Source organism: Diadema antillarum, unplaced genomic scaffold, assembly GCF_040938485.1.
Source record: "Diadema antillarum isolate AM-2024a unplaced genomic scaffold, OU_Dant_1.0 seq00001766_RagTag, whole genome shotgun sequence".
Classification (NCBI taxonomy): domain Eukaryota; kingdom Metazoa; phylum Echinodermata; class Echinoidea; order Diadematoida; family Diadematidae; genus Diadema; species Diadema antillarum.
The window spans coordinates 171,480-197,362 of NW_027272447.1; the positions used below are offsets into that span (position 1 = coordinate 171,480).

General features: G+C 40.5%; 1 protein-coding gene across 1 annotated transcript in view; it reads right to left on the reverse strand.

Annotated features, from left to right (window-relative positions):
• The window catches only part of LOC139712161 (uncharacterized), a 161,349-nt gene that overhangs the window by 21,854 nt on the left and 113,612 nt on the right, over nucleotides 1-25,883 (reverse strand). Inside the window, exon 5 of the mRNA XM_071623999.1 lies at nucleotides 7,482-7,680. Coding sequence (XP_071480100.1) covers nucleotides 7,482-7,680 — 199 coding nt within the window. The remainder of the gene's footprint in view (nucleotides 1-7,481; nucleotides 7,681-25,883) is intronic.

Consider the following 25,883-nt stretch of genomic DNA (forward strand, 5'->3'; position numbering starts at 1 on the left):
TTGCTTGACCAAAATTGCAACTTTATGTAGCATTGAAACCTCGAGTTTTATCATGAACATTATAAACTATTTTGTTCATTCCGTAGATTTTATTATAATCTTGACATATTGAATTCTGCATGTATTTCGTCATCTTTCATAATTAGCATGTTGTACTAAATGCTTATATTATTACTTTGGAACCTACATCCTATAAGCATTGCTTTTTAGTAGGTTCTTCATATTACACATCATTATATTATATGTGACCCTGCACCACAAAACAAACAAAAAGTCACCAGACATGGGTTTTTAGTTGAGGGCAGATTCTGAAAGACCAGACTCTAAGCTTTAAAATGATGTATAATTCAGTTCAAATGGACGCCCCTAATCTACCTAAATACTGGAAAGAAAGCACACACTCTGGAAAAGTGTGAACCGAGAAAAGAAGCTCTGCAGTACACGGTTTATTCAAGCACTGAATCTTTACTAAGCTGTGCTGGCTGTGCCATGAAAGGGACAAAACACAGGATGTAAACCACTGGAGCAACAACAATGAAGGAATTATCAGATTAAGCTGAAATCAAAGATGTTATTTAAGCACATTCTGCCCATGATTAATGACAACTTTCAAAGCAGTAGCATTATCCTTTCAAAAGTTATTAGACTTCAAAGTGAAGAGTGTGCACAGGATTTCAAGACGTGAAAAGCGGCCTCTAAAGTCACACCTGATCATTCTACTCTTCGCCCAAAAAGGGTTGTAGAAAAACTGTTAAAAACACACTTTCCCATTCATGTTAAGATACCAAACTGAAGAGTAATGTAGAAGAAGGATAGCTCTTTCAGAAAATATGAAAAACTCAAGATTGACTTGGTTGAACCATTTCACCTTTTTTGAGTCCTCACTTACGATCAAGGGGTGCGACTTTTTGTTTGTTTTGTGGTGCACGGTCACGTATGTCCTTATCGTTTGTGAAATTATGTCTAAAATTGACTGTTGTGTTAAACATATTTAATTTTGAAATCAAATGGAATATGAAACCTGAATATGAAATGTGGAATATGGAACATGAATACAAAAAAGAAGAAGCTCGAGTTGACAAAAAAAATCATTAGTTTCCCCCTATAGTTTCCCACTTTGATTTTGTTTGAGGTTATAAAGAGACAAAGAAAACGAGAACTTATTTTTGCTATTTCATTCATGTCTCTCCTTGTGTTAAACTGGTCTTTTGTTATCATTGTTATCTTGAAGGACATATATGCAAATGAAAGACAACATACCAATTTTTGCAATTTGAACTTTTGTGCCTTGGAGGACACAAACGAAAGTTTTCACTCATGTGTAAAGTGGTCCTTTATATTGACTTACCAGGTTGATAGCCAATTAAACTACCTTTAATATGATATATAATACATTCATTTTCACCAAAATCTTCCATGAAATATATGAACTTGCCATAGTGTTTACTTTCTTTTCTGTTGAGCGTATAAATGCTGGCTAATGATATTCACGGTTCAACAACTTTCTTTGAGCTTGATGAAACATACTTGCAGCTCTTCACTTGTGTGTGCACATAATTCAAATAGAGAGGTAAAATGGCTAATACACCATGTTCCTGGTGGCCACAGCAGTCGGGTTTCAGTCCACAGCGGACAAAACAGGATGGACGTGAGAAAATGCAGTGAGACGGGATAGGCAAATGTGAAAGGCCGTGATTGTCGTGGAGATGCCATGTCAGATTTTTTAAACCGTCAAACAAGGCAAGTGCCAATTTGTGTCTCGCCCATTCGCATACAAGAAATTAATATTTTTCTAACTCCCAGAAGTTCATTGACCAGCCTATGACCTTTGACCTTGTGGTGACCTTCAACTCCCCAAGGGACATTTAACATCCAAGTTTGGTCACAAACGGACAAAGGGATCAAAAGTTATGAGCCATAATCGAAACGTGCCATAAAAACTGAACAATGTGCCCTAAAAATTTGTCGACCCCTTTCTGTGACCTTTGACCTTGCAATGACCTATAACTCCCCAAGGGACATCTACTGTCCAAGTTTGGTCACAAACGGACACAGGGATCAAAAGTTATGAGCCATAATCGAAATGTGCCATCAAAACTTAACAATGTGGCCTAAAAATTTGTCGACCCCTTTCTGTGACCTTTGACCTTGTGATGACCTTCACCTCCCCAAGGGACATCTACCATCCAAGTTTGGTCACAAACAGACAAAGGGATCAAAAGTTATGAGCCATAATCAAAACGCGCCATAAAAACTTAACATTAGGCCCTAAAAGTTTGTTGACCCCTGTCTGTCACCTTTGACCTTGTGGTAACCTTCAACTTCCCATGGGACATCTACCATCTAAGTTTGGTCACAAACAGACAGATACATCAAAAGTTATGAGCCATAAACGAAACGCGCCCTAAAAACTTAACATTGGGCCCTAAAGTTCATTGACCTCTGCATGTGACCTTTGACCTTGAGGTGCCCTTCAAGTTTGGTAAAATGTGTAACTTTGTATAAACACTCTTCCCTCCAAGTTTGATTGAAATTGAAATCCTCAGTAGAGAGTTATTTAAGTTTTTGTTGTGTGTTTTAGGCCCCCCCCCCAAAAAAAAAATAGAAATGTCGCTATGGCGACTGGTATGCCTCCGCCCTAATGCATGATTCTCCTAATAGGTCTATAGTACATGTGGACAATGTGTGATTAAATTTTCACAAAATTGGCAAAACAAGTTTGTCACAAATGTGTTGAATGTTCACATTCCTTGACCTAGGTTTAGTTGGATGACTAGGAAAGCATGTATTTGGGATTGAAGAACTTGAACTTGACTTTGACCCATTCATACGTTTATGCATTTAGAAATTTTCAAGGTATGGAGAAAAAGTGCAATTTCTGTATTGAATAGTAAATTGTTACCATTTTCATCTGGCCTTTGACTCTAAAATTCATTAGATAATCACTGTCAGGCAGAACATGCATTTAAAAAATATGTAGTACATTTCAAGATAACTTGAGCCACTTCCGAGATATGGAGGAAAAAATTAGTTCAGCACTTTCACTTGATCTTAACCTTTTGACCTTTGAGGCAAAAACAAAAGAAAAAAAACTTTCCAGAGAATCTCTATTAGGATAAACATGCATACACCAAGTGTAAAAATAAATAATCCTGCTGCCATTGCATAAACATGAGGAAATAGTAAAATTTTGAAGTGTTGCCCTTGACCTTTGACCCCTGACCCCCATGCACCCTTAATTCTCTAGAAAATCACTGCCAGTCAACTATGTTCCATGAAGATACCTTGAACAATTTCCAAGGTACAGAGAAAAAAGGTGAAGTTTTAATATTTTTACTTGACCTTTTGACCTCATGACCCAAACTTTCACCAGAGAATCTTAATTGGGTAATACATGTATACACTAAGTTTCAAGAAAATATCTTCAGGCACTGCATAGATATGGTGGAAAAAGTGAAATTTTATGTATTTGACCTTGACCTTTTGACCTTTGACCTTGAGCATGATCACCCAAAAGTTGATAGGCACAACTTCACCCCCTAATACACATACATGCCAAGTTTCATTAGGATACCTCAAAACGTTTTGATAGTTACCCTGTCCACAAAATTCATTACGGACGGACGGACGGACGGACAACCCGAAAACATAATGCCTCCGTCACCACTTCGTGGTCACTGAAAAATAGGGTAGGTAGGTAGGGATTTAAAAAAAAAAAAAAGTAGAAATGTGGCTACGGCGACTGGTGTATGCCTCCGCCATATTGCATGGTTCTCCTAATAGGTCTATAGTACAATGTCTTGACAATGTGTGATGACAGTTTCACACAATTGGCAAAATATTAAAATGACAGGTTTGCCACAAATGTGCTGAATGTTCACTTTCCTAGAACTAGGTTCAATTGGATGAATGATTAAAACGTCAGAGTGCAGGTATTTGGGGGAACTGATGATTTTTACTTGACTTTTGACCCTTTTATAAGTTTACGCATTGAGTAATTTTCAAGGTATTGAGAAAAAGTATAATTTCAGTATCAAATGGTAAAATAGTATTATCTAAACCTGGCCTTTGACCTTTGACCTCACAGTTCCAAAGAGAATCACTGTTAGGTAGAACATGCATAAATATGTAAGTTTCATGATAATACCTTGAGTTACTTTTGAGATATGGAGGAAGAAGTGCAATTTAGCACTTGCACTTGACCTTTGACCTTTTGACCTTTAACCTTTTGGCAAGAAACTTCCCACAGAATATATATTGGGTTATACATGCATACATCAAGTTTAAAAAAATCCTTCAGGCATTGCATAAATATAAGGAAAGTAGTGATGTTTTGAGGAGTTGACCTTGACCTTTGACCCCTTGACCCATGACCCCAAACTTCCCTAGATAATCACTGCCCATCAGTACATGCATATATACTAAGTTCCATGAAGATACCTTTGCGAGATATGGAGAAAAACATGAAATTTCAACCTTTTTTCACAAAATAACCTGTGACCTTTGACCTTTGACCCTGTGACCCTAAAATCCAAATAAAGTATCATCCCCCCAGGATATACCCTCATACCAAGTTTGATGCAAAACTACCTCACGGTTCTTGAGATATCGACAAAAACAAAACGGGACGGACGGACGGACGGACGACCCGAAAACATAATGCCTCCGGCAACTTCGTTGGCGGAGGCATAAAAAATCCCTCCCAAAATTTCTCCCAGATCGAGTACCCCCCTTCAGCGACTGACCCCACCCCCCCCAAAAAAAAGTAGCACAGTGAACCTTCATAAGTCGAATAATCGCCTATTAAGTCAAAGGTCTTGTAAAGTTCTCTTCTCTTTATATTCTATTGTTTTAAAGACAAATCTTCTTTAAATCTAAGCTATTTCTTCAATCCTATAACAGATTCGGCTTTAATAGACAAGGTTGACTGTAGTTTTTACAACAGTTCTCAGATGTGTAAATTCTATCGTCAATTGCCAGGAAATCCCATATGAAGACTCTTATTTTTTTTTTTATTATGATAACTCCATGATCACCCTGCATTAATCTGAAGTTTTGCATAGTGATGGTTCCTGTGTAATAATAATAATTATAAAATGGGTTCAAGAATGTAGCCAATAGGAAGCGCTGAAATGAGTCACGTGTGCGTGCATTAATTTCTCACTAACATGCACGGCCTGACGTCACAATGTTTACACTAGCAGTGCGCACTCAATCAGTTGTTACAAGTGCGTCGCGCGTTACTATACGCGCTGTCAATCCTGTAAACAACTTCTAGTTCGGGCTGCTGGCCGGCCTGTCTTGGGTGCATAACATGTGTGGCGTACGTACACTCTTATATGTACAGTACTTATATGTGCGGGATTTTCGAGTGCGACGTGCGTAAATGTTTGGGACGAACATCTTCGGACATCTTGACTCTTGAGTGAGTGCTACATGTAGCTGACTGGTATTGACCCACAAAGGTACGTGAAAAATGGTGTTAGTTTTCGACCCATTTTATAAAACATATGATGCACAGGATTTTTTCGTGGCGTTAGTGGAGATGCAGGTCACTCTTGGGTATTTACAATGTAGTGCAACATGCACTCTGCTTCGCCTCGTGCATGTTTCACAATTGTAAATACCCTTGAGTGCGCTACATCTCCACCAACGCACTCTATCCTGTGCATCATTTGTATAACAGTCAACATACTACACCAAAATCAAGACTGTGTACAGCTTCATTTCATGCAGCCAGCGGGAGGCTACTGTAACCCTATTGCTCCGTAGATCCTTACACCTGTCCCGCTGGCCCCGGCTAACTAGAGACCCACTGCACTGCTTAACAGTAAACAGTTGAACAGTTACAACTGCTGCACTGAATGTGCAGTGTTCATATATTCTAAAAATCATTTATGAGGCCGATATTACCGGAACTATGCCCCTTCACAGAATTTAAAGATGTTGAAATCCCTATCCTGAATGTTTTCACTTCATATTTTACTATTTTGACTTAGATAAGATAGATGTAAATTGACCCATGTGTACGATCTTTTCACAACACGCGGCGATCTCTAATACAGTCCCACATATGCAGATTCGTGTAAGTTTTCCACACAGGAAACCTATGGCAAAACTGTACACAACACATTGCAGTCTGAATGCAAATACACTGTATAAATCTTTTTTCTTCTTTTTTTCAGTGTTTGTAAAATAGTTTATTACAAAATTTACACTCTTAAAAATGAAAAAAAAACCCACTGGAATATGGTTCACAACAAGACTGATTTATGTACAAGTTGACTGTTGAGTTCAAAGATGCACTTATGGAAATGAAGAAGTCTTTTGCAAGCGAATTCTTGTGCAGTTACATTGTATTATGATTGAGCACTAGTCATAGTGAGATTATGCAAATCCCTCTCCATCTCACAACAGTAAATCTACTGGCTCAGAAGATAGTATGTCACTGTATAAATCTTGATAGAGTACGCGTCTGTGTTGGAAACAAGACGACGTACTGATCAAGCGAGGCTATTATATTAGGCTAGGCGCTAGCTAGCTCTCCCTCGTACATCCCCAGAGCCGTTTCCACTTCCGGGTTTCGCGATCGCAATCAACAAGATACTTGATATCGATAGCAAAAAAAACAAAAAAACATAGGGTCGGGCGGGTTACGCCAATGCAACTATTTTTTTTTTTTTTTTGCCTTAGTCTCCCCACACCTTCAGAGACTCCAACTCTCCCGTTTTCGACGGGAGATCTCCGCCGAAAACCCATTTTTGCAAAATCTCCCATTCTCCCGCTTGAGATTTAATTTCTCCTGCCTTGACTCTGTGTCTCCCATTGGAAAGGATTTCTTACTTATTGCTATTGTATGTTGAAAAAATAAGCCTTATACATGTAGATAGCACCAGAGAGCATCTAGAAATCTAGGAACTTCACGCTTCGTACACATCAACTTGGAGTCTCCCGTTTGCTAGGGGTTTCAGGCGGGAGAATCTCCAGATCAGAAGGTGCTTTGGGTTGGAGTCTCTGCACCTGCGATGGGCTCGACAAAAACTGCCATGGCAGTCCGCGGTGGTACTGAGGAATCTTGTACGCTGTAATAAAACAGGGTGAACGCAACAAGGCACGATGGCATGTATCAGGCCATAACAAAACTTGGAGACGGTCTGTAGCGGGACAGGATGGAAAATATTGATAGTCTAGCCTGACCAGACGCCGTGAGAACAGGGTCTGATAGCTATTGTGTTCAACGGGGCGAGGACTGGACCGAACGAGACTAGAATACGCAGGGGAGAAAACGGGAGACTGTCTTATCTACCCATGACGCACTACGTTTCGGACAAACAGAACTGCCATGGCTGCCGAGAACATGGTGTAAACATAACTTAACTTTGCAGAGTGAAATTTAATTTACTGTTGTAAGCGTAATTGATTAAGTGGTCAACAGCTGGATTTTCTAGTATCACACAAGGGCTAAAATTCAGGTGACTTACCTCGTCCTGCACCTTCCTTTCAGCTGCTCTCCGTGCCTCCAGTTCCTGCAGCTGTTCCCTGACATGCTTCACTCTTGTTCTCTTCTTCTCCTTCTTTTCCTTCTTTCTGTGCTTGTGCTCCTTTCTGTCCCGTATGGAATTGCCTGGGTCTAATAGCTTGTCAGCTGTCCTAAGGTAATGCTCAAAGGGAAGTAGGAGCCTGGATAGTGGCAAGGAAAAACACAAAACTAGATAATTATGGAAGTTGACATAGTGTTTCTTGCAAGAATCTCTCGCCCTAAACAAAGCATTGGGGTTTTAACCTAGGCCTGAGTGCCATCACATCCAACATGAAATGTAAACACATCAAAACAAACATTGTAGTGACAATATTGCAACCTAAAGTATTCTGATTTAAAGTGGTCCTTTAATAACTTTGACAGGAGCCCCATTGAATGTTTCTACAGATAATTGCTGTTTCATCATCATCATCATCATCATATATGCAACCATGATGCAACTTCCCTATCAGTGGTATGTCATTACCTGTATTGTAGCTACCTCTTTGGGGGTACTCAAAAAACAATTACAATGTAATATCATTATTTACCTGTGAGGTTATTTAAATAAAATACAATTTAGCTCTTCTAATGAAGAGTGAAAGTCACAGTTTTCTGACCCACAGTAGCCCTACCCTATGGTCCTCATTGAGATCATGTGTATAGTGTACTTTGTGAATAACTTTGTATTCCCCACCCCTCAGGAAGATTCCTGCCAAATCTGCAGAAAGCCTATTTTGAAGGAATTTACACCCAGGTTATTTTCATCTATGGACATTTCTCTTAAAATCTTGAGGCATCTGTTTTCTTTCTAGTGAAGGTATACATTCAATACCACCAGAACGTCCTACATGATCTGAGAAAGATGTTACCCACAATTGTTTTTGATCCTTAAAACAGTGAATTGGAGCCCAAAAATGATATCTTCTTCAGTGCTTATTTGTAATGGCACTCGTGGAGGGAATCTGAACCACATGAACAGCTTTGTCTCCTCTAACAGTCCGAAAAATTTCTGTCAAATTCTGTTACAATCTGAAAAAAAATTGAAGGAAGAAGGCAGAAAGATCAATTTTAGTTTTTGGCCTTATTCAACATGTCATATCCTTTTAAAGACAATTGGGCCACTATTATGCACCAATCAATTGTAAGACCCACTAGGTGACCCCCGAGAGATGTTAATCATGGTCAAAGGAGAGTCCACTTCTTATTACCATTTACACACCCTCCGTCGCCACTTTGGACTCACCATTCAATGAATTATATGCACACTCCATCGCAATTTGGACTTACCTCCACAGAATTTGACTTTCCATCTTATGCACATTGGGTTTTGGAGGTTTCTTAGTGTCTATAACTTGTGTCTTCTTTATTTTCACCTGCTACTAATTAAAATCTATCAACAGAAAATTTTGACCTTAAAATATAACAAAATTATAACAGTAGTTTTGATATGGAAAAATATCCCTCGTAAATATTTGTTGTTGAACATTTTCCCCCTCCAAATTCAAATTTGTTGTTCGAGTACATATGGATCGTGCAGTGCATGCACGTGAATATGTGCTGCTGCACGGTTACAACTAATGTGCATGCGCGTGCATATTGTACGTTGCGCTATAGCGGGATTGTTTTTTCGTAGTCGAGTGGGGCTGGCAGTAGTATCGTATGTATACCACTGCACCCGACTCTACTGCATGCACCGTTATTAATGCCCACATGTTGTATTGAACGCTGTGCATTTTCAATGCCAAACCAGCAGCAATCGCAACCGCACGGCACTGCCACACGAAATACATGTACTTTCAAAGATAGCAATCGTAAATAGGTAGGCCTACATGTACATTCATTTTCAATCGGCTTTGAAAAACTGATGTTTTTTTGAAGTGTATTATTGCATTTGTCAAATATTTGAACTGCAATAGTATTTACTGGTTGTTTTGAAGAGTTCTTGTTCACATGCATTCACTGATTCTACATTCATGTACATGCGTTGATCGACGCGTCCACGGTATACGGTACCGGTCCTGTGCGTACGTGTGCATATACAACGCGCATTCGGTGCTGAAAGTAGTGCCAGCAGTGGACTAAATTGGACGCACCCCGTACGCACATACCACCGTACCACCCAGTAAAGAGACTGACATTGCCCCACCATAACGTCTCTGGCGCAACTCACCAAAGGTGTCCTTGACGGTGCCCTGAGTCCATAATTTTGGCGCAAGTACTCACCCACGACGCACTTCTCCCGGGGGTCACATAGTGGGTCTTACAATTGACAGGTGCATTATCATGAACGAGAGACCCAGTGGATCTAGCGCTCATCCGAATATCCCAAGTTCACCTTCCACACATTCTTGCAGAAGAAGGACATAGCAAACTCGAGGGAGATTTCTGGTTTATAGAAGATTTTCTTTTAAAGATTGTATATTTTGGGGTTTCTAGGCCTGTAAGGGGCAAGTGGCGCATGGTGCACATTTGTGCAAATATTTTATCATCGTAATGATAATACCAGCCAAGTTTGGTGGTAATTTGACCACGTATTTTCAAGAAAGTACCTGTAATGAAAATGTGAAAAAGTTAAAACCAAGTTGAAAACTACAGCCATCAATGAACATACTCATAGACCTAACCTAGCTCCACAACTTCTAGTTATAGAGAAAAATATTACATTTTTTAAAACGGATGCCTTTATTTTGGGACTTTGGGCCCCCTAGGTCTACGGTACACCTTGTCATTGTGGGATTGTAGACGACAATATCTCACCATTGGCAAGAAGTTAAAATGACACAATTTAAAGATTAATGACACACAAAAAAATCTGTTGAGTGGTTAAATATACATTCCTTGAAGCAAGTATTGTTAGATCTTTGACATCTGACCTTTGACCCCATGGCCCACAACTTTCTCCAAATAATCACAATCTGTTAACATACATATAGCCGTACATTGATTTGATTTTCATGAGAATACTTCCAGCCATTTTCAAAATATGGAATTGCTTACAAAAAACTAGTAACTGTCAATCACAAAATCTAAAGAAATAGTATTAAGACTAAAACAGATTGTGAGTTAGTTAATTAGAATATATTAGTGCACAGCCTGTTAGTATTTTACTTTTGAAATGTACGCCTTATGTCATTTCTCACATGATACAAACTATCTCTTTAAAGTGTATCTGCACCCAGAAATTCATTTTTGAGAGGTGTGAGAGCATGTCTTAAGAACTCTAGAGAAAATTATATCCCATCACAAAAAATGCCCAAAATTGTGAAATATTAATTCTAATAAATCAGCACGCACTAGTGCGTGCTGCAATGGTAGCTAAATCTGAAAATAGTAGCCGCGCGTCGACCATTGGTGTGTGCACGTTTCCTTCGTTGGCCTCCGTCTGCACACAGCTATATCGAATACTGTATATATCGGTATCGTGTGCCTTAATGCCCGTATAGTGTGACATGTACCGAACTAGAAAGCATCGTAGGAGCGCTAGCCCGGCCCGGCCGGCCCACCTGCCGGATGATGCGCCTGGTATAACTAACCAGTAAGCGTTTGGCGATCACAACTCGATCGACTCTTGGTTTACATTAAAGATGCCTACACGCGTTGCACCACTTTGCTGGAACACCACTCCGAACTTTGCAATATTCAAATTTCCGGATCAGAGGAAATGCCCTGAGCTGATCCAAAAATGGTATGAGAAACTTGAAACGGCATATTTGTTCTGCTGGTATGACAGTGGACCGGGACCGGCCTGTAAAACAACGCAAGGTTGTGTGAAGAACACTTCAAGCCAGCTGACTTTCGACAGCCATTCCGCCTTCACAAATCGTCGACATTTATTGGACTGTACAGAACATCATCATCATCAGAACACCAGAATCAGGCTGAATTTGCACGCTATTCCCTCAGTTTTCATCAAGCCTGTTTGTCTTATGTAGACTCAACAGGAAGTTACTAAGGCAAACAGCCGTAACTCATGATGAATGATGAAAATTTGAAATTGACACTTTAAGTGGTATTCACCAGAATAGTAATCAGAGTATCTGGATCTGGATCTGGATCAATACGCTGCTGGACCAGGTGGTATAGTGCAGCCGGGAGAGAGGGCGCGAAACTAATTAGTCGTATTAAACGAAGGTGGATTTTTTTTCAGAAACACTCACCAGCTGTCACCAACCCGTGAAGATCTAGATAACGTTAGGTCTAACGTTAACTCTAACATTAGATGTATACTCTGTTGTGTGGTCTAGAGGTCTAGTAGATCTAGTACCTGGTACTTAATTAAGTAACAGGGTTAGGCCTAAGTACTAGACCTATCAATGATTAGATCTGGGTGTCTAACGTTAGATCCCTATAGAGCAGGGCTCGACACTAACGGTGGCCCGGGGCCACCAAAAATGAAAGTCGGGCCACCAAATTTTAAAAAAGGGCAAATTTGGTGGCCCGCCTCGGGCCACCAAATATTTTTGAAAAGTACTTGTATGTCAATAAATTTGTTACTTTTTAGTAGTCAAATTTGTTTAAAGCATGGATGAAAAGGACTGAATGAGTGCCTGAGAGTAAGTGTTGCAAGTTTGTTGAGGTTTATTAATGAGTAGATATGTCCAACTTCCAAGTCTTACTATGATAAAACTTAAATATCTGACTCATTAAAAAAAAAAACAGAACTTTTAATGTTTTTTATTGGATTTTTCTTTTGGGCCACCAAATTTTTCTCTGGGGCCACCACAAATTTGAAATTGAGGATTTTGGTGGCCCCATCGGGCCACCAAACAAAAAAGTTAGTGTGGAGCCCTGCCTATAGCCTGACCTACCAGACGCTGTGCAACAGCGACTGGGCTGTGTATAGTTACTATAACGTCAGACGTCTATTTTAGTAGTGAGGTGCCCGCACCTCGCCAGGGGCTCGAATACCGCCACCCTGTTTAAAATTGCTACAAGCGCACTGAATCAAAATTTATGACCGGGACTGTGTTCAGTATCAGATTTTCCATCGTCGGAGCGTCTTGCAATTTTATTTTGAGAGTGCACAGTTACTAGGTAGTACTACGGGACTACAGCTTCGGGAGTCTGTGCATAGACGCTGGGCCAGTCCACTGTATGCATGCCGCACCGGCATGGCCTCACATGCTGGCTCTCTCTAGCTCTCGAGCCGGATATGCATCCGCATGAGTAGATGCTGCCGCGGCTGGCTGCCTGGTGGCCCAGCAGCGTGGGCGTATGGCGCAGCTCGGCGGCAGCATTAACCTAGCTGCGTACGTGAACATTTGCGTGCATTTGCGTGTTTTGAGAGCACTAGTATCGTACACTGATCGTACAAAAAATTATTGAACTACGCAAGCGAACGTAGTCGATAACGCCAGGCTACTACTCTTAGATCAAGGTGCATTTAATTTTTGGCATTTTAGAGATTGCTCTATTTCTCTTTATATATTGCTATATCTCTGTATGTAACTTTGCACTCTTATATTTGACAGGGATATTACCAGTACAACAACCTACAATGTCAGAAAAATAAATTTCAGGGTGCAGATACACTTTAACAATATTTTGAATAAAAAAATAGACTGTCCTTTCTTTGTTTAAGCATTTTTTTTTGTGTGTGGCAGTGTCATATTCTTTACTTGAGACTGTAACTACTAGATATTTTGTTGCTGTTCTAATGGCCCTTAGAAGTAAAGTTCATTAATTTGTGGTGTTTCTTGCTTATTTATCTCTATTTCTGTTTGGAATTTACTGAATGCATGAGTGTGATATATTCCTTTTGTTTTTCCTTCCACTTGTGGTATGATTGTTGTGCATGTTCAAAAGCTGTGCATGTGAATGTGTTGGATTTCTGTGCCAATGGGCATTTTCCAAGCGGTCAAACAAAACAGAAGAAAAGGATCACACCTCCTTCAGAAGGTGCACAAAAACTCAAGTTAGCATGCTGGAACATCAGAACTATGCTAGACAACGCTGACGGCCACAGACTTCAACAACGGCCTTCATCGCTCATGAGCTCTCCAGACTTGACATAGACATAGCTGCTCTCAATGCAGTCCACCTTGCAGATGAGGTAACCTTAAAGAACATGGTGCAGGCTTCGCACTCTACTGGTCTGGCAAGCCTCAGTGTGAACGATGCCTATTAGGAGTTGGCTATGGTCAAGAATTCCATCACCTCCATGCTAAAAAACCTGCAACAGGCCACTCTGACCGCATTATGTCCATGCCTTTCTCTCTTTACAATGGGCAACATATCACTTTGTTCAGTGTATATGCCCCAACACTTCAGGTAGAACCAGTAGAAAAGGATAGGTTCTACACTAATCTGCGCATTGTTGTAATAGTGGACTGATTCAATGATGAACAAATATACAGTTGTTTAAAAATAAATTTGAAACAACTTTAATCCACAATTACAAACGAGTGTCATGGTAATGACTGCTGCTCTGACCATATCACTCAATAATAGAATACAAATGATATGCATACACTTGTGATAAATGTAGTGTGCTCATAACACAACATCCCCTCCTTCTGAAAAGATACAATGATGTTTTTTTTAAAACTACACTTATACATATAGAAATGTTGTTCACATTGATCTTCAAAGTATTACAAATGTGAATCTCTGACACAGAATACTAAAAACGTCAGAGGCTTGTTTGAGATCTGCACAGATACGTTGAATTAGACATTTTATAATCAGGCAGGCAAATGAAATCTGAAACAGCTGGTCTCATACATGCAACAGCTCGAAAATTCCTTTCATCAGTATAATGCTGTTTTACATTTCTCATGTATGATATATGTGACCGTGCACCTCAAAACGAACATAAAGTCGCACACACTGATTTTGCGTGAGGACTGAAAATAAGTGAAAAGGGTCAACCTAGCCGAACTTGACTTTTCCATATTTTCTGAAAGAGCGGGTCTTCTTTTACATTATGCTAAAATTTGGTACCATAAATCGGGCAGGAAAGTGTGTATTTTTAGCAGTTTATCTCGAACATTTTTGTTAGAATAGTGTGATTAGGTGTGTCTTTAGAATCCCTTTTTCATTTCTGGAAAACCTTGTCCACACTCTTCACTTTCAACTCTAATAACTTTTGAAAGGATAGTGCTACTGACTTGAAAGTTGGCATTAATTATGGACAGAATGTGTTAATGAAGCATGCTTAATTTCAGTTTAATCTGATAATCCCTTCATTGTTGTTACTCTGGTGGTTTACTTCCTGTTTTTTGTCCCATTCATCGCACAGTCAGCATGGTTTGGTAAAGATTAAGCGCTTGAATAGACACTGTACTTCAGAGCCTCTTTTCTCAGTTCACACTTTTCCTGAGTTTGTGCTTTCTTTCCAATATTTAAATAGATTAGGAGAGTCCATTTGATTTGAGTTATACATTATTTTAAAGCTTAAAATCTGCTCTTTCAGAATATGGTCTTAACTAAAACTTTATGTCTGGCGACATTTTGTTTGTTTTGAGGTGCAAGGTCACATATACTGAATAAATCTCGACACATCTCATATTGAAAGATAAGATGAATAAAACGATAATGTATTCACACTAATTGTTACAAAATGCAGTTTAACACTAGCATATAACAATAATTTTGTATACATCTTAATGATATATTTGAAAATATGAGACAAGAACAACATATGGAATATATATGGGTGAGAATTGATGTACAATTGCCAATTTTCACACCTTATGGCACTCTTTCCCTTAGAACACACCAGGATGATCTAAGAAACAAGTTTCTTTCATATCATCTCAAAGCCTGGTGAATTTCCTTTCAGGAAATGTATGGGTTGGTTTACTTTTGACTGATATTTTGCATTTTACAAGGACTTAACCCTAACTGCACTGGGGGGGGGGGGGCCTGGGAGGCCCCCCCTCCATACTTTTGGCGATCGCATCGCGACCGCTGGGAATTTCCGATTCTCGCTTCATGACTTTTTCCCCTGAAGTCTTGCGCACATTTTGATACATTTGTCCATATCGGACCTACCTAGGGGGTGTTATGGGCCAATTAGTATGCGCATGTCATTAAAACGGCTAATCGCTGCATATATTTGTGTACAGTTTATACATACTGTCAATAGACCATGGCTTGCATTACTTTATAAATTTTGCTCAGGAATTGGTTTGTCACTTGGTTCATGCTTCTATATTGTTCTGAAATAAATTGGGAAAAGTTTAGAAACAATAATATACATAAGGAATAGAAAACAATAGAAAACATAAGAAATAAAAGCAATACAAAACATAACAAAAAGTTGTTTTTTTCTCATTTTTTTCCCTCTCTGATTCATTTCACATTTGGGAAACATTATTCTTCATTATTACACAGTTTTCATGTAATTTTCTACTTGTTTAGGCTGAAATTATGAAAATATCCCCCAAATGCATAATATATGCATTATGAATAATTAATTAGCTAATTATGCATAAAATTTGCATAATTGATTAAAATGAATTACACCATCAGATTCAGCACGCGAAGATCTATCAGCATGCAAATTTTCAACTTCATCGGACATTACGTTTCCGAGATCAATGGGGGGGGGCATCCCCCCCCCATAATTTTCATGGAGCCAAATAGCCCAGTACAGTAAGGGTTAAAGGGTAAATATACAGTAAAAATGCTATTTTCACAATAATTTTTGTTTTTCAAACCAATAATGTGACTTTATAAGGTACGTGGCATCTACTATCTGACCGTGTTCTGGATCTGACATATCATTGGTACGTACCACAAAAAGAACTCTATGAGCACGTATAAAATTACAGAGAACAATTGAAATATCAAAGTCCTAAACAGACGAACGTCCGTGATGCTTCTATCCCTATCGCTGCTGCAAATTCTGCTTTGTTGTCCCAACTGTAATGTATACACAAATTTGGTGTTCCACCTAATGTACATATCCTGCAAAAAATTGTATGTCTGCTGGCTGTACATGGGATGTAACATTCTTTTATGCAAAATTATACTCAGTTTTTGTCATGGACGTGCATCCGCTATTTACTAATATATATCGTAGCCCATTGAACGTTATTGGCGACATTGTTCTGAGTCGTGATCAACTAAGATCAAGCCACATGGTAATATGTATGTTTTGAGTTTCTAATCATCCCTTGTCAAATGCGAACAGAAATTACATTTTTAGATGAACCTCCGTGAAAAAAGGAACGTCCGTGATGATTGAAACGTTACCGAGCGGGGCACCATCTTGCTTTGATGGAGCTGGTAAATTTTACCTCTGGCTCTCTAGCTGAGGAGCTGCACGTCATGTTTGGAGTGGACTGGGGCTCGTCTGCAGTTTTTGGACTATACGATTCACCGAAAACCGAGCAAATAGTGTATAGTTTCTCTGAAAATCCACCTCCTACTCCCTCTCTGAGCAATATATATGTTGAAAAGGTGTGAAAATTCTAATAATTTGCATTGAAGATACCTTTTCAAAATTTTGGAAGAGTTAGGAAGGCTATATACTCTCTGTTGATTAGCTTTCCATCCTGGAACATGACCCTAGTGGTAGAATGAATGTCCGTGGCAATTTCTGTGAACATCCGTGACGTAAACAATCTGACCAATAGGGATTACTTGTCTTGAAAGTGCCTTTATTCTTTAAAACTTTCAGCTTCTGAGTCGTGATCAACTAAGATCTAGCCACATGGTAATATGTATGTTTTGAGTTTCTGCTCATCCCTTGTCAAATGCGAACCGAAATTACATTTTTAGATGAACCTCCGTGAAAAAGAGAACGTCCGTGATGATTGAAACGTTACCGAGCGGGGCACCATCTTGCTTTGATGGAGCTGGTAAATTTTACCTCTGGCTCTCTAGCTGAGGAGCTGCACGTCATGTTTGGAGCGGACTGGGGTTCGTCTGCAGTTTTTGGACTATACGATTCACCGAAAACCGAGCAAATAGTGTATAGTTTCTCTGAAAATCCACCTCCTACTCCCTCTCTGAGCAATATATATGTTGAAAAGGTGTGAAAATTCTAATAATTTGCATTGAAGATACCTTTTCAAAATTTTGGAAGAGTTAGGAAGGCTATATACTCTCTGTTGATTAGCTATCCATCCTGGAACATGACCCTAGTGGTAGAATGAATGACCGTGGCAATTTCTGTGAACGTCCGTGACGTAAACAATCCGAACAATAGGGATAACTTGTCTCGAAAGTGCCTTTATTCTTTTAAACTTTCAGCTCAAATAACGAAAAGAAAAGTTTTACAAAGTAAACAATGAGTTTAGAGAGCTGTAGTTTCAGAATTTTTAAGGCGGTATGTGATCATTATGAACAAACAGCTCAAAATTTGCTTGCAATTTTATGCTTGTATTCCCTCTAATTATATAAATACAGCTAAACACTGAAAACCAAGTTATAGGAAACTGAAATTTTGCGTAATCTGTAATTTCTGTGCATTTAGATTTCTTTCTGATGAGGTTTTGAAGACAATTTGCACTGTTATAGGTTCTGAAAGTTTCGCTCATGGGCGTTCGGTCCGAGAAAGGAAATTTCTGATAATTACAATTACGTCATTGTACGATAAGTTAATGTTACTTGAAAATATTATCAAATCACAGAGTAACTCATACCCAAAAGTGAATAACGTTCAGTATTCAATTTACCTGCAATAACAAAAGGAAAACGTTTTGCTGACGGATGTTTGTTGGTAGAATAAGTCCATGGATTACAAAGTAGGAGATAGAGAAACAGTGCCACTTTATAGTGACAGATGCTCCCCGTGTATATCTTTTGAGTAAGGTAGCTGCCATCTCAAACAGAACACACCCAGTTTTGGTCTCCATCATGGACGTTTGCTGCAACTGTCATAAATTATATTCTGTGCTTTTATACATTCTTATTTTTTTCTTCACAATGATTTTGCTCTCATTCCCTAAGTAGCCTGAACATGCTGTGACCAACAAGAAAAACAAAACAAACCAAAAACAAATCCGAAAAGGGCTACGCAGTCACATTCAGAATATATTGGAACAAAAAGGATGAAAAAAAAAGAAGAAGTTTGTAATGGGCATGTGTCAAGAAAAAAGTAAAAGTTTCAAAAGAACGTGGAAGCAGATGAATGAAAATGAGAAGAAATGGCGAAGCGATTGAGCTCCAACACAGAGAGAAAAGAATTGCCAGTGCACTCCCGTTATACCGAATTCCTCTGGAGGAGCTGTTTTTGTTTATTTTTTATTCATTGAAATGTCGTCATAAGTGAACAAAAGTAATGCAGTATACAATTACTGTCTGATAAAAACATGGAGGTCCTCCGTTTATCATGACATTGTGTTTTTATACTCATCAATGAAAAGCGAAGTTAATTTGCAATTCTGTCTGATACATTTTTTAAATAAATTTTACATTTAAGAGACAGAGAGATCGTCAAGTTGTTTGTGCTTTTGTGCTTACTTTGAAAACACATGTTAAAAAAAGTGATGATTTAGTAATAGGTTTAAGGTCACACTATGATATGTTCGCTCTTCCAAAGATTTGTTAACACGAATGTCTGTTATTCCCTGGATTCATTATTCCAAAGGTTTGTTATCCCGAAATCAAAACAAAAAAAGGTTCGTAATGAATTCAGGTGGTTCCATATTAAACATAAGAATCAGGACTGATTCTATTATCTAAGAGGTAAAAACCATCCGTCCGCTTTCCTAAACAATATGCTATTCCTCTCGCGTCGCACGCGCGTGCCAAGCTATATGCAACAGAAGCCTTTAACGTCCCCACCTACCTCCCCCCGTGTGTGGGCCCCACTGGCGTCCACCCGTACGCCAGCCTGCTCTTCCTCTAAATACCGCAGAAAAAGACCCCTAACGCGGGGAGAGGGGAAGGAGGGTGGGAACGAAAGCAGACAGATGGTTTTTACCTCATTGATAATAGAATCAGTCCTGATTCTTATGATCTACATCAGTAAAAACCATCCGTCCCCTTTCCTAAACAATATACTAGACCAACACAGAAAAGGGAGGAGCGTTAAAACTCACCAAGTAGGAAGTAGGTCTAGATGTCTCGGACGCCAAAGCCAAGGCCGCACCAGAAAAGACCGCTTCGGACGCCGGGACGTCCCTCAGATAATAAGAGATGAATGAGTTGGCCGAGGACCAGTACGCTGCCTTCAGAATGTCCTCCTGACTGACACCAGCAAACAGAGCCCACGATGCGCTGATACTCCTTGTATCATGCGCGTGGGATAGATCGGGTCCCGTAAGGGCTTCCGGGCCTGCCGCCTTGATGGTGTTAACTATCCATCTCGACACTGAATCCCGAGAGGCTGGTGAGTGAGGTTCCTTGCAGATCAGAAAAAGCTGATCATGTTTCCTGGAGCTTTTTGTCCGGTTCAAGTATCATTTGAGGGATTGTACTGGGCACCACACTTTGTCCTTGGGAACAGACGAAAATGCCATCAACGGACTAATGAAAATCTCCACTGACTTCGTGGAGCTCGTTTGGTTCTTGGCTATGAACGTGGGGCTCGGAATCAATCTCACACCATCACCCAACGGATGTGCCCTGGCGCGGTGGACAACGCATGTAACGTGCTCCGCCTGTGACCAGAGGCCACCGCCAGTAAGAAAGCAGTTTTCCAAGTGAGCCTGGCAAGGGACGCCTTGGCCAACGGCTCAAAGGGAGGTCCCGCTAACGCTCTCATAACGCGAGGCAAGCTCCACGATGGAAGCAAAATCTTTGTGGGTGGCCTCTTTAAGAAGAACGCTTTAAACAACCTAGTCAGGGTAGGCGCATTCGAAACCATACTGCCATCCTCAAACCCACTGTGCACTTCGGCTATCGCGGATCGGTAGGCCCTGATGGTCCGTAAAGCCAAACCCTTATCAAACAGGTGGATGAAGAAATCAGCCATCCTGTGGAAAGGCGTGGTCCGGGGACTTAACGCCTGCTCCTCGCACCAGGCGAAATACGCGGTCAACCTAGAGTTGTAAGACTGTACCGTCGAGTCTCTATGACCGTGGGCGATGAACTCCGCTGCCCTATGGGAGAGCCCCACCTGTCTACCCGCCTGCCCGACAATGGCCACGCAATCAGGTGTAATGCTGTCGGGTTGCTGTGCGTCGTCCCGGACAACGGTTGTCTGATCAGGTCCGGGCAACCCGGCAGGGCCCGGGGGTGACCCGTCACGAGGTTCATTAACGTCAGAAACCAGGGCCTCCTGGGCCACCGAGGGGCTATCAGGAGAACGGACACCTCGTCCTCCTGGGTCTTCTCCAATGCCCGGGGAATGAGGGCGATCGGGGGAAAGGCATACCCCCGAATCCCCCCCCCCCCACAAGGGAAAGGAGAATGCGTCCACCATCCAAGCTTCCGGGTCGCGGGACCGGGCGCAATAGAGCCGGAGCTGGTGGTTCAGACTGGAGGCAAACAGATCGACCTAAAGGGGGCCCATGGTCGTCTGTAGCCCTGCAAAGACCTCGGGGTGTAGCATCCACTCGGATGGTAATTCCCTGCCCCTGGAAAGAAAGTCGGCAATTAGATTGTCCTGCCCCAGCAGGTAAACTGCCACGGGGGAAATCGCCTGTACCCTGCACGGAAGTGTCTGCACGCTAACATCACGGCCCGAAACTTGAGCTGGTTGATGTGCGGTAGACGTGGGAGGTGAGCCCAATTCCCCGATACCATGTTCCCGGCACACACCGCTCCAACGACGCATCCATCGTTACCGTTATCGAGGGCAGGGGCGCTCTGAGGGCTTGCCCTGGTTGAGGAATGGTTGGCGCATCCATTGGACTAAGCAAGCCCGGATGCGATTAGAGACTAGGATCGACGTAGAAAGCGGATCCGTGTTCGGTCTGTACGCCTGCAGGACGTGAAATTGCAACGGCCGCATGTGCAGGTGACAGTTGGGGAGCACGTCCACCAAGCTCTCGAGATACCCCAAAAACTGGAGCCATGTCCTCGCGGGGGGCAGCCAGCCTGTTCCGCAGGGACCTTGCGGTGGCTAGAATCGTCCCGACCCGCTCTGGAGTAGGACGAGCCAGCTGGTTCGGCAAATCGATCTCGATATAAGAAAGCCTAGGGATTGCGCAACCGAAAGGGTGAAGTCCTGATGTGCCATCAGCAAATGAGGGCTGCTTGCGACTATCAACCAGTCGTCGAGATAGCAGAATACCCTTATCCCTCTTTGCTGTAGAAAGGCGGCGACCGCCGAAACCAGTCTTGTAAACAGATGGGGGGGGGGGGGGGGGGGGGGGTGGGTCTTAACCCGAAGGGGAGCGCCCTGAACTGATAGGCCCGTCCCGCGAAGGTGAAGCCTAATAGCCTCCGGGACGGACAGGCGATGCGAACATGATGGTAAGCATCGGCTAGATCGATGGACACTGCCCAATCGTCGGGCCTTAACATGGGTAGAATCGAGGCCAGAGTTTTCATGCGAAAGTGTACTGGCTGGATGAATTGATTTATTGATTGAATTGATGAATTGATTTATGGCCTTGAGATTCAAAATCATATGAAACTTCCCCGAGCGTTTGGGAACCACGAACACCGGTGAGAGGCACAGGCGGGAGTGGACTACCACCCGCTCTTTGGCCTGCTTCACGAGGAGCGCGGCAATTTCGCTGGCCATATTGGAACGGAAATGCCGCGTGCTTGGAGGGGAGAGGGCCCTGAGTGAGCCCCCTGGGAGCGGGTCGGATAGGCCTATCACGAACCTGTTCTGGATGACGGATAGCACAAATTTGTCGTCCGTGATGGCGGCCCAGGCCGGTAGGAACGCCTGCAGGCGGCAACTGACCGGAGTAGGAGGTTAGCCACGGACCCTCCATAGGCCGCCAGGCGCATGGCTGTACGAGCCAGTTCGGCTACCCTGGCCCATTGTTTGTCCCTCTCTCTGTACTCCCGCCCCCGCAGGGGGTTTCCGCCGGGTTTCTGGTCGCTTGTGATAACCACCAAGTATGATGCATTTTAATTTATTCTTAACTGGACGACGCCACGCTCCCTTGTCTGTCTGACTTATATCTCACCAGGTGTGATTCAGATCATAGAAATGACACTCTCAACAAACAGGGCATCTAACTTTAAGGGCCAGTGGATTGTAAGAACTAAAGAATAATGGATACTCGTTAGAAACCATATCAAAACATTCAGAATAGATTCCACTTCATATCAGACGTAATAGTCGGCATTTTGCCTCTCATTACATGCTTTATCAAGTATAGTTTTTAAATATCCACGTTTCATTTGAATTTCTGCTCAAGAATTAGGATATGGATCTTTTCATAGAGGACCTGGGTTTTCCACCACCTTGCGAACATGAAGTTACTTTTGTTCCCTTGAGAGATAACATCGATCCTATAGCTACCTTACAGAGGCCTTCTTCCGTAGATACTGGAGTTGTGCTTTTTCTGCCAGACTGATACTGACAGTAGCACTCTTATTAAAGCAAGTGATCAATGACTCACAATCATCAAGGATGCTGCTTGTACGAGAAGAAAACTAAAGGTTTCAAAGAACATGGTTGGTATCAGTCTTCTTTACAAGAATAAACTTATATTCGATTCAAAAGATGCATCACACAAGCTTGTTTGGCACAAATATGTTCCGCCATTTTACCGGCAAAAGTATACTGAACTTTTGTGGAAGCAGTTCAACGACAATACTCCTGTATTAAAAAAAAAAGATTATAAAAAGAAGAAAATCCTGCTCATTGTGCCAAAACTGATCTTTCTTCACCAGTAGACAATGGGTGGGAAGGTTTTGATCTACAGCCTGTCTACAGCCTGTACAACTGATATATCTAGCTCCAATCCTGCAAAGTTACCTTGAGATGATTTCATGTGCATGCGAAAGCAATGCAGAATTTTTCGATGCAAATGTCACAAATCAGGCCTACGATGTACAGCAGTGTGTGCATGTTAGCAACAATGTGATGATGCAAACCTTGCATGAATGTAGATCAATTTAGCTCGATTGAAAGAAATAGACTTTTCGACTCAGATTATGTTTCTTTTCAGCCAAAATATAAAGGTGTTGATAACTAGATTTACAACGTTCATCCTCGTTTCTGTTTTCGACACTGTCCCCGAGATACCAGGTTTTTTCTCACACTTTTTTTTTGCTTGAGCCTGCTGAGTGGGTGAAAAAAACATAAATTATGATGAGATTTATGAAAGTTGCCACTTGATTTTAAATTCAGCAGATTGAAAATAATTATAAAAAATCTATCCAATGAAAACGACAAAGTACATGCAGGGAAGGATAAAGTGACATTGCACTTATCCATAGAGTAATGTATAGTGATGTGATTGCCTGATAACTTTGATGGCAAGACCTTGTTTTGGTGGTAGATATGCATAGAAAATGGGTGAATATTTGCATAATTTATTATGCAAAGGAGATCATAGATGTGTGTTGTTTTGTAGTTGCTCTCTCTCTAGTAATCACACCAGGAATCAGTAACAGGTCTTGATGTAATAACTGTTATGAAACATATTCATATATTACAGCAGTGCGTTGTAGAATCTCGAAACCTGCCTGGTCTACGGCTCTTGAATATCAATTTGCAAACATATTTCCCTTTAGTGTCATTCAGTTCTCCTTTATTGATTGATTCCAGTAATTGATTTACTTCGGACTCTGACGACATCATAATGTACAACTTTTTGGCCCGATAACTTAGCTGTATTTTAGGACGCCAAGGTACATTTTGATAGCAAGACTTTGTTTAAGGGAATATATCCATAGAAATGGCCAAGTGTTTGTATAATTTATATGCAAACTAGATTATTAGGGTATTTCTAATAGTTTTTTTTTTCTTGTATCTCCTTATCACAAAAGAATCATCAACTTATGTGTTGATATCATAACTATAATGATTCAGATTCATAAATCGCGGCAATGTGTTGTAGAATCTTGCATACCAATTTGCATACGTTATTGCAAATATTTTTATTCATTTTTTTATTCTGAATTGGTTGATTCCAGTACTTGATTTTCCTTGGGCTCAGATGACACCATGTACACTTTGTTTGACCGAAAGCATATCTATTTTTTTTCACTATGCCAAGGTGCATTTTGATAGTAAAACTTTGTTTTAGGGGAAAATATGTTGAGAAAATTGAAAAATATTTGAATGATTTATTATGCAAATGAGATGCATATTTTATTTCAATACTTTAAGTTGGTTCTTTACCACACTAGGAATTGTGAACCGGTCTTGATTCAATGAAAACTATCATCAGATTTATGATTCAGATCCATATATTGCGGCAATGTGTTGTAGAATCTAGAATCCTACCGGTTATGTATCCTCTTGTATACCAATTTGCATCTTGATATTTGCATAAGTGTAATTCAATTCTTTTGAATTTATTGAATTCTTTTGAATTGATTAATTTTGATTCGACTTTGGCGACACCAAATATTTTTGGTTTGCCCGATGACTTGTTAAAATGATTAAAAACAGAAGTGAACACGTAGGTATATATATGCACGTGTATAGTATACTATACATGTGCATATATATGTGGTAATGCATTGCTGTATCAGCAGCAACTCCTAATTTGCATATATAAGTAAAAGTTATGAACAATTGATGACCTAGCTATTGTCTTTGCACCTTAATTTCTGAAATTATTACTATTTCTACATGTCTAGGAGATTTTATGAAAATTAGAACATCGAAACACCTAAAAAAGCAATGAATTGGCGGCCATTTTGTTTATGCAAATTAGATGCTCTTAGACTCAAAATTCCGCTTGGGAACCAGAATTTTTTGATTCAGCGTACTTGAATTATACAAATTAGACCGGTTCCCAACTTTTACTAAAAAATGCCTCTGACAGTCACATTTTCCCTAAATCCCACTAGACTAATAGGAGCGTTAAATTTTTGAAATCAGTGAACTCTCAACGCGATCTTCTTGCATGTTTTTTTTTTTTTTCATACGGACTTGGGTCAATACCCGATCTTCAGTTAAGACATCTAGAGTTATAATAAAACATGTCAAAAACATCATCCAATTTATTTGGGTAATGGTAATGAAAGCAATGTGTGAGGGAAATAGTTTTTTGTTTTTTTTTTCAATTTTCAGAGGTTACCGATGACCTGCTTATAACTGACAAGACATAATATTTCATTTGATTCTTTCAACCTGAAGTGGAAATTTGCAAATGGTAGTCGTTATAATTACTGAGTTGACTGATTTGCTTGATGGAACATACTAGCGACAAAGCGTAATGTTTCATCAGATAGACTACGTCACTGAGATTACACGTACGTTCGTACGTTCATCTACGAGAGATGGAAAAAGTGTTTTCTTTGATTCCTCAGCATGAAAGATAAACAAGCTTTTATAATTGATAATTGGTATTAAAGGGACTGTACAGTACTGGTTAAG